The 14496-nt window shown below is 31.7% G+C and overlaps 1 protein-coding gene across 2 annotated transcripts in view; it reads right to left on the bottom strand.

The window, feature by feature from the left end:
- The window catches only part of LOC148274026 (ATP-binding cassette subfamily G member 4), a 64008-nt gene that overhangs the window by 37641 nt on the left and 11871 nt on the right, over positions 1-14496 (bottom strand). The window contains exons 1-2 of one of the 2 annotated variants that reach the window (XM_088237729.1): positions 13532-13638; positions 13063-13450 (exon numbers count right to left, since the gene is read on the bottom strand). In XM_088237729.1, the coding sequence (XP_088093855.1) occupies positions 13063-13333 (271 nt within the window). In that variant the 5' untranslated portion in view covers positions 13334-13450; positions 13532-13638. Of the gene's footprint in view, positions 1-13062; positions 13451-13531; positions 13639-14496 lie in introns of those variants that run through there. The other variant, XM_088237728.1, reaches the window with a different exon arrangement.

Genomic DNA, 14496 nt, shown 5'->3' on the forward strand with positions numbered 1-14496 from the left:
GTGATTTCAGCGCTTTGATTTTTCAATTTTTTTTAGTAGTGAAATCACTTTGCGTGTGGCGTCAGAGGTTCTCTTCCTCTTATTCTCGGTCAGTTTTGCTGATTGGTCCGTTGACGGTAAGTAAACCAAATATAAACTTAAAATATAAGAAATCAAACACTGACTCGAGTCTACCGAACACTTTATTTTATTTTTACAAAGATAAAAACAAAAGTTTGAAAGTGAAAATTCTTGATGGAAGTTCATTGTAATTTATTATAGAAATAAAAGACGAGTGATACTTTAATCCACAAATTTGGAATATCCAGTGACTGGTTTCACCGCTTTCGCGACATCTTCGAGACTGAAACTGTTAATTTTAAGTTTATTAATAATATAAATATTATATATTGCAGGCGGGTACAGTGTGTTCGAATTTTAAATAAGCCTATGTTAACGTGTTAGTGCCTTTCGGTAAACTAAGTAAACATACACTTTTTGCTTGTGTAAGCACGCACATTTGAACACTTATTGTTACGCACACATAAAGTGGACACCATTAAATATTTTAATGGACTGTAATATATTTATCGACTAGGACACATCGAGCGAAACAGTTCTGATGGCGGATGGATATAAGAAGCTACTTTTTCGGTCTATCGTCTCTGATCCCGGATTTGGATGTCGTTGACAAACGCGTTAAGATGGGAACGTATTTATGTTAGGAAACTAGATTTTTCATAAAGAAAAACATGTCTGGTTTCTCTCCAATAGAAGATCTTTATAATAGTTGACTCGTTTACTGAGATTTTTTTCTCGATTCGTGAAAAAATGTTTGCGATGACGTATGCTGTGCAAAAAATAACTAAATTTTCCATGTGACCTGCATAAATATATTCATGTCTGTTACAACAAAGTGACACATAGCGATCTTCCTTTTAAATGAAAAATATGTTATTAAGAATTATTTATATCTTGCATAATAACTTCGTAAGAATATATTTAAATAAAAGTTTTAGATATTAACCAGTATAATATTATGATTAATGTGTTACGCCTATTATAAGTTTAACATGTTTCTGATTACGATAGTACAAGTCCTTATAAACTAACAGGTTTGTTATTGCTCAACATTCATTAGAATACCAATACGTCTTTAATGGTTAAACATTTATAAACAATTCGTTGGTAATTACAGTTAATTACGAGTACTCACGTTAATCTCAAATTTAAAAACGTCAATTATAATGTACTTTTTTTCTAATAATGTATTTTTATTTAATTGGTTTACAGTAAAAATATAAAAATAAAATGACAAGTATTCGACAAGTTAAAGTAAAAACGTATAATGACATAAGCCCAAAAGATTTACTCACAAACTAAAATTAACAACTGTTTAGATATCCCGAACAGGAAAAAAAATTGTACATTTTATTTAACCTTCCCGAATTTATTAAACTTATTATTTATTTAAATATACATCGATTGCAGATATTTTCATTCAATAATATATTATAAATAATTTAAAATAAAACGCCACCGATCAATAATATTTTTTGTGCTCAAAACTTTTTTTAAATTTTTTTTTTTACATATTTATTACAGCAATATACTAGTAATTATTTATACAACAAATTAATTCAGTAGTAAAAGTAAACAAACATATTTTTTATTTTTGCTGTTGGTTCATCTAAACTGCCTAACTAGGGATTGCTTCCCCGTTCTAAGGCAGAATTTTTTATAATAATAGTTTGTGTCTTGGCTTGAGAGAACAGGCGGTGTCCGGGAATTTTGATGAACTGGTATTTCAACATTGGTTTTTCTGTCACTCCCATAAATGTCTTCCCGGTACTGCGCGAAAAAGACAACTGCACGTCGGACTGATTTTGCCTTACAAAATCGACGTTTTGCTGTCCCGATATCCGCGCCTTAAAACTGAACCTTTTTAGTTTTTTGTAAGAAAAAGTGTCGGAATGAAATTTTTTGTACCAGTACCTTTTCCGTTTGTTCAAAATTATTTATAATTTTTGCAAAACCGTAGTCCGAAGACGGGAGATAAAACTGGGCGCTTTTTCGGGTTTTTGGATGGTCCTAGCTCCCATAAGAAAAATAATATCAAAATAGTAAAACGACAAGACACCGAAATGGTAAATATCTATAGGGTGTAAAAAAATCACCGGTCTTATGCCATTATCCAGGGAGAAAATACGAGAATACGTTTGTATGAAGAAAAGTCATACTGTGTTTCCTCGTAACAAAAAAAGAAGAAAATTTATGTTCTTGGTAATAAACCTGTATGGTTAACCTATCCGCATTCAGTGGTGCATAGGACACTGCACTAGTACTTGAATTGCATCTGCAGCGTACCTGGAGTATTTTTATTACTTGGAAGATAAGTCTTACACTTTAGATGCCAGCAGGATTATTCTGCCACAATTTCGTTTCGTAAGTTCGTTCGTTCGTCACATTTATCTAATTCTAACGCAATAAAAACCATATTTCGCTCTCGTTCTCTCTCATAAAATACGAATGAATTTACGAAACAAATTAGTTACAGCATAAGGCCACAGTTCAGCAATAACAAAAAGTTGCAGTGTAGAACAACCTTAATTGTGTAGTTATCGACAGAATATTTTTGAAAAATAAAGTTATTTCTACTTGTTGGGATTGTTGACATTTCAAGGCAGAAAATGGTGTTCGATTGAAACCTAATCTCGCTAAGTAGACCATAATAAATATGTGGTAAATGTGAAGAGATTGTTTAGACCGGTTAGGTATTACGTTATCGGCCAACGCAGCCTCTCGTGGAAGTGGAAACTGGCAATGGCAACAAACTTCCATATTAGATTTAGCCGTGCATTGCAAAATGAATAATTGTCTATTTAGATAAACACTTTCACTATTGTAATGTTAGATGATCGATAAAACAGAGTTTTTTTCGAGTCGTAGTGTTTCTTTCAGTCAGATAATTCAAAATGTAAGAAAAAAGTAGGTTAGTGTTATTCGCTATCTTATGCCCTCTCTCTGGTTACTATCCGTCTGTGGAACCCGATGGTTATTCAGCACTCAATTTAATGGTAGCTCAAACAAGCAGCTCTTTCTTGGAAAGTGGAGTTCTTTCGCAGACGGACGGTTGCCAGAGACATATTTATATATTCTAAGAACATGTACTATTGAATTAGTTCTTTATTAACCGGTTAAGTACCATAAGCGCGTTAACGCGCTCTCTTTTTCCGTGCTCGGAGGGCCGGACATATAAAAATAGCGCGTAAAGACACGTGATTTTGTGAGTGCTTTTGTACGTGTTTTACGAGTCGAGATTAAATATTCCTGAAAAGTCTGTTATTATTACAAGAATTTCTAAATAAACAAACCAGCAGCGTGATATCCGACAGAGAATAGCCTATTTCACGCATATCATCTTAATCTAAACGGCACGGTAAAATCATAGTGGATTGTCATTTATTAGATTTGTTAGTACCTATTTAAATTTGATGATACTTATATTTTTGGTTTTTTTTTTTTTAAAAACTCCATTTTTAATGATTTTAACATTTTGTATCCCGGAGCCGTCTAAACACGTGATTATATAACCACGCGTTGTGTCCCGGTCCCGTGTTTTCACGTGGTTTACCAGCTGTCTAAAAAAGTGCATTTTATTGACATCTAGTGACTTTTATTAGTACTTTTTTGCTGCTGATAAACCACGTGAAAACACGGGACCGGGACACAACGCATGGTTATTACAATCACGTGTTTACACGGCTCGGGGATACAAAGCACAACAAAAGGAGTGAGACCCTGTATATGTGCGAACATTGCAATGTGGCTCTCCATAAAGGCCAATGTTGACAAAACTATAATTCAAAAGTGACTCATTAAATTGTTTCAAATAAATGTGAGAAGTTTCAATTTATTTAACTCAGTATTTTTATAATTATGACACTTTTAAGAAACCCTTCACAAAGCATGAAATTTCTCAAAAATGAGCCGGGCACAGGGTAAATTCTGTGTATTTTGCCGGCGCTCAAAGTGTTAATAAAAATATCAATAAAAACGCATCGGTTAATACATTATCAAAAAAAAAAATTGCGTTCTTATAATTTACCTAAATATTTCAATTTTGGTTACCGTTTTCAACGATTTATAAATAACTCATTATTAGAAAATGGAAATCAAGTTGGGGTAGACTGGGTTTTTGAACCTCGGACCTCTGATCCGTGAGTCCGCAACACTAGCCACGGGACCACAACCCGATTAAAATAATTTTGTAAAACTGAACAAAAGAGATTTTAGTGATAATTTTATCAAAATCATTATTTAATTTTAGCGATTACACTCTCAGGTAAAAATCCTGCAAAAGGAAATCGACTGGAGATTAGTCGGTCTTATAGTGTACTGGTTATTGCGTTTTTCAGTCATTAAATAAATAAATCATTTTAAAACAATAAATATCAATCCACCGTATTGTTTTTTATTATGCAGTGTAGATATTTTCCGCGGTATGGAATGGGCCAATCATGCGATATCACGCAGTGGGCTCGTGGTTTGCACGTGCACAGCGGTCCAGTCTCCGTGAATGTACAGTATACATTTTAGATTTCGTACACTCGGAGACATCGTTAGAAGCTTGGTGAAACAATAATGCCCGTATTCAGAGACAAAACTTAAGGTGAGGAAAGTACATTCTATTGTCTTCACCTTCGAGTTATTCTCGGCATATGAGATAAGAATGTACGTACTTTTCCCACATAGTTTTGTGTCTGAATACGGGCATAAGACTCAAGGAATTATCAAAATTATCGACACGACAGCTGTTCAAATGAAAGTTTCTAAGTTCTTTTCTCCCTCTGCATGGATACTAAATGGAGCTTCTTGCTACTATCCGCTGCCTTGTTATAGATCGAGCGGTCTGTGGCGGGCAAGCTGTATGTATTTAGTTATTTGTGTGAAATAGTAGCAGAATCCTAGACGCATGTATTCGACTCGATGAGGACTCTCACATAAATATCCTGAAAAAAGAAATCGAAAGAGAAAAGTCCACCTCGAAGTGGAGTGATTGGCGCGTTCGCCTACCATGCTTGGGGTCCTGGGTTTGATTTCTGACAGGTTGGACATTAAAATTAGTTTATTTAAGGTAGTTCTACACTGCAGTATTTTAAACATCCTAAACTGGTACCTGAGGCGTTAGACTATTCACTTTACCTTCCATGTATCAAAAGAGATCCATATAAGCTGTACAACTGTATGTACAGTAAAACAAAACTGTATTCATTTAATTTAATTTCTTTTTTTTTTTGCACCACAACAGGTCAGGAGGCCCAATTACAGTGGTGAATTACATCACAGAACAACCAGGCTTGATAAAAATCACATTTTATTTTTTGTGTTCTCACCGAGAATCGAACCCGGAACCTTTCGTGCTCGAGTCAAGCGTCTTGATCACTACACCACGTATTATTGAATCGCCCAGATACAGACAATATAAAAACTGCAATAAAACAAATATTCATTGTTAACTACTGAACATTAAAATTAGTGCATTTTTTATTTGTTAAAACAAGTGCCTCCTTACATGTCATAAATTTGATGACTTCAGTGACCCATTTGTTTGAATTGGAAGTTTATCGTTATTGTGTATGTTGCGAAATGACTTTGATTGGTGTTATCGGAATACTTCGTACATGAACTTCCTTTAAATTTGATGATAATACGTCAACAGATGTTTTCATTTCGTATTATTTTACTTTTGATTGAGCAAGGTCCAAAGTTAAATAAGAAAATATGTTTAATTAATATTTTGAAGATGTTATTTATAAGGTCCGAATACGAACGTACTTCAAACGCGTGCATGAATTTGATGTTTATTGATTATAGTAATTGAATAATAAAAATTACAGAAGCAATTATTATGAATACAGTTCTGTGAGTGATGTACGATTTGAAAAAAAAAACAAGTAAATATCGAAGCATTAAAGAGCACTTGAAATGTTTTCCATACACATAAAAATAATTATTTATTTATTATATATACGGTCTAAGTCAATAACAACAATTATATGAAGAAACATATGCACAAGAAACTAAACATAGTGGCCGAAAACTATGTAGCACAGACAAACAAGGGCAATAAAATAATATAATATATTCAAGAACATGATCAACATACAAGAATTGTATATAAGCCATGCGAATCCATCTTTATCCCACACTGTGTTAATTACGAAGCTCGGTGGTTTTTTGACAAAGCAAAAAAATATATATATATATCGTATCAGCGCTATGATTTAAAAAATTTTGCATTTCTGAAATTACTACGTGTGTTACGTCTCAAGTTCTCTTCCGCTTCTTCTCGGTCAGCTCTGTCGATTGGTCCGTTGACGGTAAGTAAACCGGAAATCTTCCACAACTCTTTTATCATTGGTTGATTAATATGAACTAGTGACGTCGTTCAAAGTAGTTCATTTTTATTTCAATATTTTAAATATTTTTTTCGTACATTTTCATGAAACTATACTGTATAATAAAATACCCTAATTTTTACCCGGCGTAAGAAAACGTTTTTGTATCCGATTTCACTTAGAGCTGAAGTTTCTCAAGATCTCTTAAGATCTACGAAAAGCGGGAAGATCTACCCCAAATAATTCCAAGCTTTGCCACAAATTGACTAATCTACACATTCTGGACATTGGGGCATAAAAAAAAGTTGCTCTTAGCAGATTTTTTAAATAACAAATTTTGACTTCTGGTGACATGGCTGGGAACATTAAAAGAAATTGATTGCAATAGAGATGAGACATTACTTATTTATAATAACTTCAAACCACATGGGCAAAATTTTACATAACATGAGTAATTTCATATTCCTTAAGCCTTTATAAATAAAAATGGTCCATTAATTGAATTATTTATGTAATCTCTCAATAATCTATTTACTATGCAATGGGTATCGCAAATTCGTCTAACTTCTTGACTCTAGATTCAGCCTCTTTTGGGTTTCCCTGCGATTGCCTTTAATACTTTCATCTCTGACATTCTGAGCAGTTATTTGTTTTTATATTTAGTTTTTCTATTTAGTTATCCTCGCCTCTGTTGTATACACCATGATTCGGTCTGACATACGTTTTGCATATCCGAATTATGTTTCCAATAATCAGGTGTTCATTGTACTATACGACATTTCTTAGGCATCCAGATGTTTACTAACTGAGATAGATATGTTCTCATCATCACTATGGCAGCATCATCTGCATGGCTTGTAATGTTAATGACCTTATCTCCCTTAGTAAATTCACTACTTTTTTTATTCTTAAAAGCGTTTTTTTATATATATTTATTCTGCTTATGTAAAAAAAGGTTTTCGGCGTATATATTGTTGTGCGAAATTTAGTTATAAAGGTGCTAAACTTGCTTTGTTTCTTTGTTGTTCTCAATATGTGTTATTTTCTAAATGTTAATATTATTTATGTCCCGAATTGAATTGTCGTGACTCCTGGTAATGTAATTCAACGTTTTATACTTGTAAAATACTTTGTGTTAAATGATTTATAAATAAATAAAAAAATATGTACTTTTAATAAATAATCGAATAAAATTTCGACATTTTAATCAACCAATCAGATGCTTTACAATCTTTTGACTCTTTTCCTTCTCTAATTCCTACTGATCCTTCAACAATTAGATGTAATTTATGCATGTTTAGAATTTTAAAAATGTATATTTAGAATTAGTGGTGATCGGATCCCTCAAAAGGAAGCCATCCCCTCTGAACGTTCTTTCATGAAATATGTCGATATTTGAAGAGATACAGTTGAGTAAAGATATTGCTCTTCCTACTGGCATTACCAGTGGCGGGCTGGTTCTGCAAACAGGAATATAAAACGTACGTCTAAGGTAGTCATTAGGAACATAAAAAAAAAAAATCTCCATTACACCTAAGTTGATCGTAATACCGTGGGTCAATCGGAAAAAATACATGAGCAAATATGCATATCTTCTTTATTCCAAACGAATGTAGCCAAGCATTCCATTTTGTCGGTTGAATGTCAGTTTGCGATCTATTATTTGTAAAAAAAAATACGTTAAATAATTTCTTAAGCATGAAAGATAAAATAGCGTAAAAAACATTTTAAAAATTCAAATAATTACCATAGTACATACTAAAGTAAAAATATGTTTTATATCCACAGGAATTCATTCAGGTCTGAAAAGTTTAAATAAGAATATTAACGTTAATGTACTATGTACTTCATTATTTTTTAAAGACGACATTTTTAATTCTGCAGAGGTCATTATAAAACTCACGGAACAAAGTAAAGAATTTATCAACATCACGAACGTCGCTTACAACACGAAAATAACGTGTAATTACATTGAATTTACAATCGTGGCGCGTTGTTGAGAATAAAAATAATCATTGAATACAATGCAGTACAAAATATCAAGATGTGCATTTAAAGGGAAAATTTCCAATGCAAAATCAACATAAATCGATTACAAACATTTCCTGTTTTCGCAGAACATTTCAATGCCCTTATTTATTTTGCTGAAATAACCCCGTTGTTTGACGTACTTTGATTTTTTGTTAACGTTTGTATTTTAAAACAGCGAAGTAGTGAATAATTTGATTCGATTTGACCTATTCATACAAAAGCGACCGGTTGGTTTATGATTAAATTAATAAATAGCGCGTTTGTTGATACATTATAAATATTTTAATGCAGATATATGCGCTTATACTTACATCAGATGTAACTACTAACTACATATAGAGCAGATGTTGTATTTAGTGTCACTGAACTTGTGCGAAATGAAGTTTGTTACAATATCAATTTATTAATAACTGTTAGATACACGCGGCGCGAAGACTTCGTTCGAGGGGCCCTATGTATCGCTTCTAACTACTGACTTCTTTCCCGAAACTTTTTAATTAGAAATCGCCGATGTGTTCCATCTTATGATATAAATAATGTCTTGCATGCCAGCATAATCAAGTCAAGAATAAAAAAATCATGTCTTCGCATATTACATTTGGTTTGCAAGCATTACTTTTATCTGTAAAATAAAAAAATAAATAATTACCGGAACCTCTTTCTGCACAGTTTACATTCCACGCAGTGTCGTTAATGGTGAATATGTTTCCTTGTATAAAAATTATTTAAAAAAAAAAATGTTCAGTATTAATTAATTGTACCTTAATATTGTGATTGAAAAATATTACACTTCATCCATATCCATAACGCCCAATATATAATACAAAATATTTACATCTAAATGAACCAAATGAAAATTCTGTTTCGGATCGCCCTGACTTCAAATTATATGTTTTGTAAAAGGCAACTTTACCGTATATTTATTTATTTATTTTTTATATTAACGGTCAAGGAACCTTTTACAATAAAAAGTTTTACAGAAATAATCACAGCAGTGAACAATTCATTATGTAATACATAATACGAAATATAATCATATAATTCAACTGAATAATTAAAACTAAACAAATTAGTAAAAGTAAAATATATTTTTTTAAAACTACAAAAAAGTAAAAAAGAAACATAAAATATCCAAGATGACAAATAAAAGATAACAATTAAAGTGAGAAAATCGTATGCTCTAAATATAAATATAACAAAGCAAATTAAGAATAATTTAACATAAACATAAAGTGGGTAGTATAGCTAGGTAATAATGAAAAGAAAAATAATGCTACAATAATACTTTATAAATAATACGTTTTTTAGATCAATATGAAAGCTAAAATAATCTTAATAACACCTTTATTTTATCAGTATATGTAAATAAAATAAAATAAATAATGTTAGTATGTACTGTTTCAACAAAAATGCTTGTTTTTATTTCGGTCTGAAATTGAGTTTATAATGCATTTTATTAAATTATATTCTACCGTTGATTTATTGGAAAAAAAAACATTTTGCCAAATAATTTGTAATAATATCTGCGCTTTACCTGTAACTAAATATTCTTTGACGTTAATAACATTGATAATATCTATTATTAACAAACAATTCTCTCCTCATCGTCACCAGCCTATATATAACACCAGGTGGCGTATAGTGCATAGGGAACACCGCATTGGTATACTGCAGCGTATTCTAATAATTTATTTATGATAGCAAGATGATTATTCTTTACACTGCAGTTGAAATTAGTCCAGAAATTAAAGCCACATTTTCGTAAATATTATGACGAATCTGCTGGATCGAACTCGATAACCACTTCACCCCGAGATGTGTTAGGTAGGTAACTCAATCAAAGTTTTTGTTATATAAAAAAGGGTTAACGGTAATTGAAAAAAAACACAAAGGTACATTGTGATATTTACACATTTTATACATAACGTTACCACCTCTCTAATGGAGCAGAACGATCGTGTTTAGTTTGAGACGGAGTTCGTTTTACAATTTGTATTACAGTTACATTTTTGTAATATGTGTATTGCTGGATAAGAGGACATGCTGGTATCGTAGGAAATGAGAGAACAGATGAACGAGCAAGAGCCATAACTTGTAAAATAACGGCACTTTTCTTCTCAGAATTCCCTCTTAGCTTTGCCAAACGCTGTATAAAACAAAATACGCATCAGCGTTGGGAGGATCATTACCGCGCTTCTTCTACAGGTAAAATCACTAAAATGTTTTTTCCAACGCTGGCTGATGCAGCAACCTTCCGTCGTTATCACCAAAGTACTTTCAAAACGACCCAAATATTTACCGGACACGGAGCTATGAGAAGTTACTTATATAGGTTTCAATCAAGGAATGATGACTATTGTCCATGCGATGGTATTTGAGGCTATTAAAAGCAAACTCAGAAATCTCCATTGAAGGAATTACTGAGATATTTGCGAAAAACTTTGAAAAATAATTGTGAGATTTCTAATTATGCTTCACCAACTCGATGGAGAATGCTAAGTTTGCGGTGTCAAATAGTATAATTGAAATCTGTTTTTGCAAGATTTAGAGACGGTTTTGAATTACGCGATTATTTAGGTAGGTAGGTTTTTACGCATAGTTTATTTTGGCATCAATAACTAATTTTCCATTTTTGGTGGAGATTTCTAAGTTTGCTTTTAATACCCTAATTTTTTCACAGCGTATCGAACATCTGTTATTTCAGCGCTCATTTTTCAGTTTACAACGCCATAATCTTGAAGCAGAATGCAGGAAAGATGGAACATTCTTAACAGATATTTTTTTTTTTTTTTTTTTTTTTTTTTTTTTATTTAAATTTTTATTGATAAACCCTTACGGGTTACATACATTTAACAAAATGTTTTCACTTTTAAAATTCAAATTCTACTGTTAATAATAATATTTTTAACATCTTTTGTAAAGGTTGCCTGAGTCTTTTGTTTAGTTTTGTCTGGTAGTTTATTGTATAATTTCAGTCCATGGTTTATAAGTCTCGATTGTCCTTTTCTCGTTTTAAAAGATTGTATATGATATTTTTCTGAAATTCTCGTATTGTGTTCATGTTTACTACAATTTTTTTCAAGTTTTAATTCTTCGTCTACAATTACATCAGTGGCTAATTTATGAATAAATTTTAAAGATTCTAGTTTAAAGAGTTCAGTTACGTTTAATTGTTTAGTTTGTTCAAAAAGTTCTTTAGTTGCTGTTAGATAGGGAAGGTCATATACTAACTTTAATATTTTATTTTGCTGTCTTTGTAGTCTGTTTATGTCATTTTGATATCCTGTTCCCCATAGTAGTTGCATATAACATATTTTAGTTTTAACATATGCTTCATACATTAAAATTTTTTCCTTTATTGGAACAAAGTTTTTGATTTTAAAAAATAGACTCGATAAGGTTGCCACTTTGCTAATTAAATTGTTGATATGAATTGTCCATGTCAATTGTCTGTCTATTGTTAGTCCTAAATATTTAACATGTTCAATTTCAGTTAGTCGTTCATTATTTATGTAAGCATCTACTTTGTGACATTTTACATTGTCGTTAGAAGTAGTTATCACGCACCATTGTTCTTAGACTTTGCAACAATGGTGATTGGACTCATAAAGGTAATAAACAGTGATCAAACGTCCCATTTCCAAGATAAACAAAAACTATTTTTTTCCGAGAACCTTAGCCTTGTACATGATACGTAAGGCTACAAAATTCAGGGGTCCAAACATATATAATTTAAAAAACATTCCAACATTTAACTCATTGCTTAAATTAGTACATATAATTAGGTCTAAATAAATAAAAATAAAGAAATTATGCTATAGGGATTGATCTAGCGAAAAAACACTATTCACCATCTGTAATATTTAAATATAGTAAGTAAAGCGACATCCTTGCCGCAATACAAATATTTAGAAGCTTTCCGTGCTATTTTCGTACCAAAATCTTTGGCAAGAGGACTAAAATATATAAAAAGTAAAGTTCATATACGTATTAGAAATTTATATGTATTTTCGATACCGAGTAATTTGGACTTTAAATGTACACTCGGAATAATATAGCGATCAATATGGTCTCATGTAAAGATAAACGATTTTATTTTATTGCAATGTGACTATATAGAGATGTGGCATTATCATTATCATGTAGGTGCAAGCTTGCAACAGTTATATTAATATCAATAAAAATAGTCTAAAACTCTGAGATTAAGTCCCAAATACAATCAAGTCACAGTACACAGTAGTATACTAATTTTGTCCAATAATATACCTGAATATCTAATAATTTTACAAAATCTAGTACCCAAAAATAAATAAGCAATGTTTTATCACATAATAATTTCGTTATTTTGCCTTCCAGGATTTAAATGTATATAAGTTAGTAAAATGTATCGATTGAACGTGTAATTAGCCCGTAATTAAACGTAATTATTATTAAATAAAAATAAGCTGATAAAAAAATACGAAAAATCGTGAGGTCATAATACAGCGATACTATTTAAATAAAGACAACATAACTTTGTGTACAAAAATAATCTTGGCGAAGCGCTCTAAAACAACAAAGTGTGCATGCGTTGGTTGTGAAGAGCGCTAAAAGCAATAAATAATAAATAAATTCCCGCCATGAAATTCACTGTTAAAAAAGTGGGACTCACCTTTCCTGAATCCCAGATTTACGGTGTAGGAGATATTGTCGAACTGAATATCGACTTGATCTTTGTGCTGGAGTCTTTGGAACGTGGACACTGCTTCATCAGCGTCCAGATCTGTGGGAGAACTTTCATCTACTCTCTGGGGCTTGGTCTCCTCTTCCGCGATCTTCAGCTCCGAAGAATTCTTCATGTTGTTCAGGCTGGTAAGATTCTTTTGTGAGTTGGAACCGGTCAGCAAAATATCATTGCGAACTTCTTGAAGCGCTATTTCCATTTTGTTGAGTTCTGCAGCCACAGTCACACGCACACGCGACACAAAAAACGTATTTAATCACAATAAATTAATATTCACAATGTCATCCTGAATTTACCGCATTGAAGTCATTTGGGTCTGAAACAAAGAAATCAAAGATTCATTAACGTATTCGATGCACATTTTCATAAATAAGTCACAAATACAAAGTAGCCAGACCTTCGATTCTCAATTAATTATGAATAGTCGATTCTTATGAGTAATTTATTGAACGTAGTGTAAATTTACTCGTGAAGTTTACAATCATTTGAAAAATAGATGCGACTTTAATTGTTTTGCACTCGAGTACGATTGTATTGTAACTGAAAGTACTAGGATTAGATTTAAAGCACTTGGCCTGACCGTGATGATGCATCGACTGGTTTCATTTTCGATATGATGTGGTGGTACCGGACTCCGAATAATTACTACTTCGTGCAGCCTTTGAACTGATAAATAATCGCTTATCAATATGTTTCTTATGCAGTGTAGATATGTGGCGAAGAATGTTATATTTTGCGATCGCTTTATCACCCATCGTGGCCGTGTTTGTTAGCTTAGTGACAGTGACGATTAATTAGGATTATTACAAACCCAACAAGAAGCTGTACTAGAGATATACCGTGTCAACCAATCCAATGAGCTATCAGAAAAGTGATGAATTTTCTTTTATTTGTTAGCTTAACATATTTATGATAAGATATTGTAATAGAAGTTTTTTTTAAATTGTTTATTAATCAATTTTCTAAAAGGTACATGCTTTAAAAAAATTCTATACAGATCTACTTTTATACATCTAGTAAAGGTTATCACTGTAACTCTCCAAAAAAGAGACTAACTCTTGTGCTTGTAGAAAGACTTACACTGTTGTAGATGTTTATTTATAAGAGTTTATATAGTTTTGAATATACGAGTATATGAGAAAAAAAATAAAAACATAGAATATATTTTTGAAAAAAACATAAAATAATAATACATTCATACTAATTGAAATTTAATGCAGTTTTAACACGTGTTCAAAAAAATTCTTTAGATTTACTTTAAATTTATTTATTAATATATATTTTTAATTGTTTTTAGTTCATTGGGGAGATTATTTTAATTTTTTACATCTTCGAAGACAAAGCTGTTTTGACCATGACTTG

The sequence above is a fragment of the Micrasema longulum genome, unplaced genomic scaffold, assembly GCF_059751315.1.
Source record: "Micrasema longulum isolate JH-2025_06_02 unplaced genomic scaffold, ASM5975131v1 h1tg001776l, whole genome shotgun sequence".
Taxonomy (NCBI): domain Eukaryota; kingdom Metazoa; phylum Arthropoda; class Insecta; order Trichoptera; family Brachycentridae; genus Micrasema; species Micrasema longulum.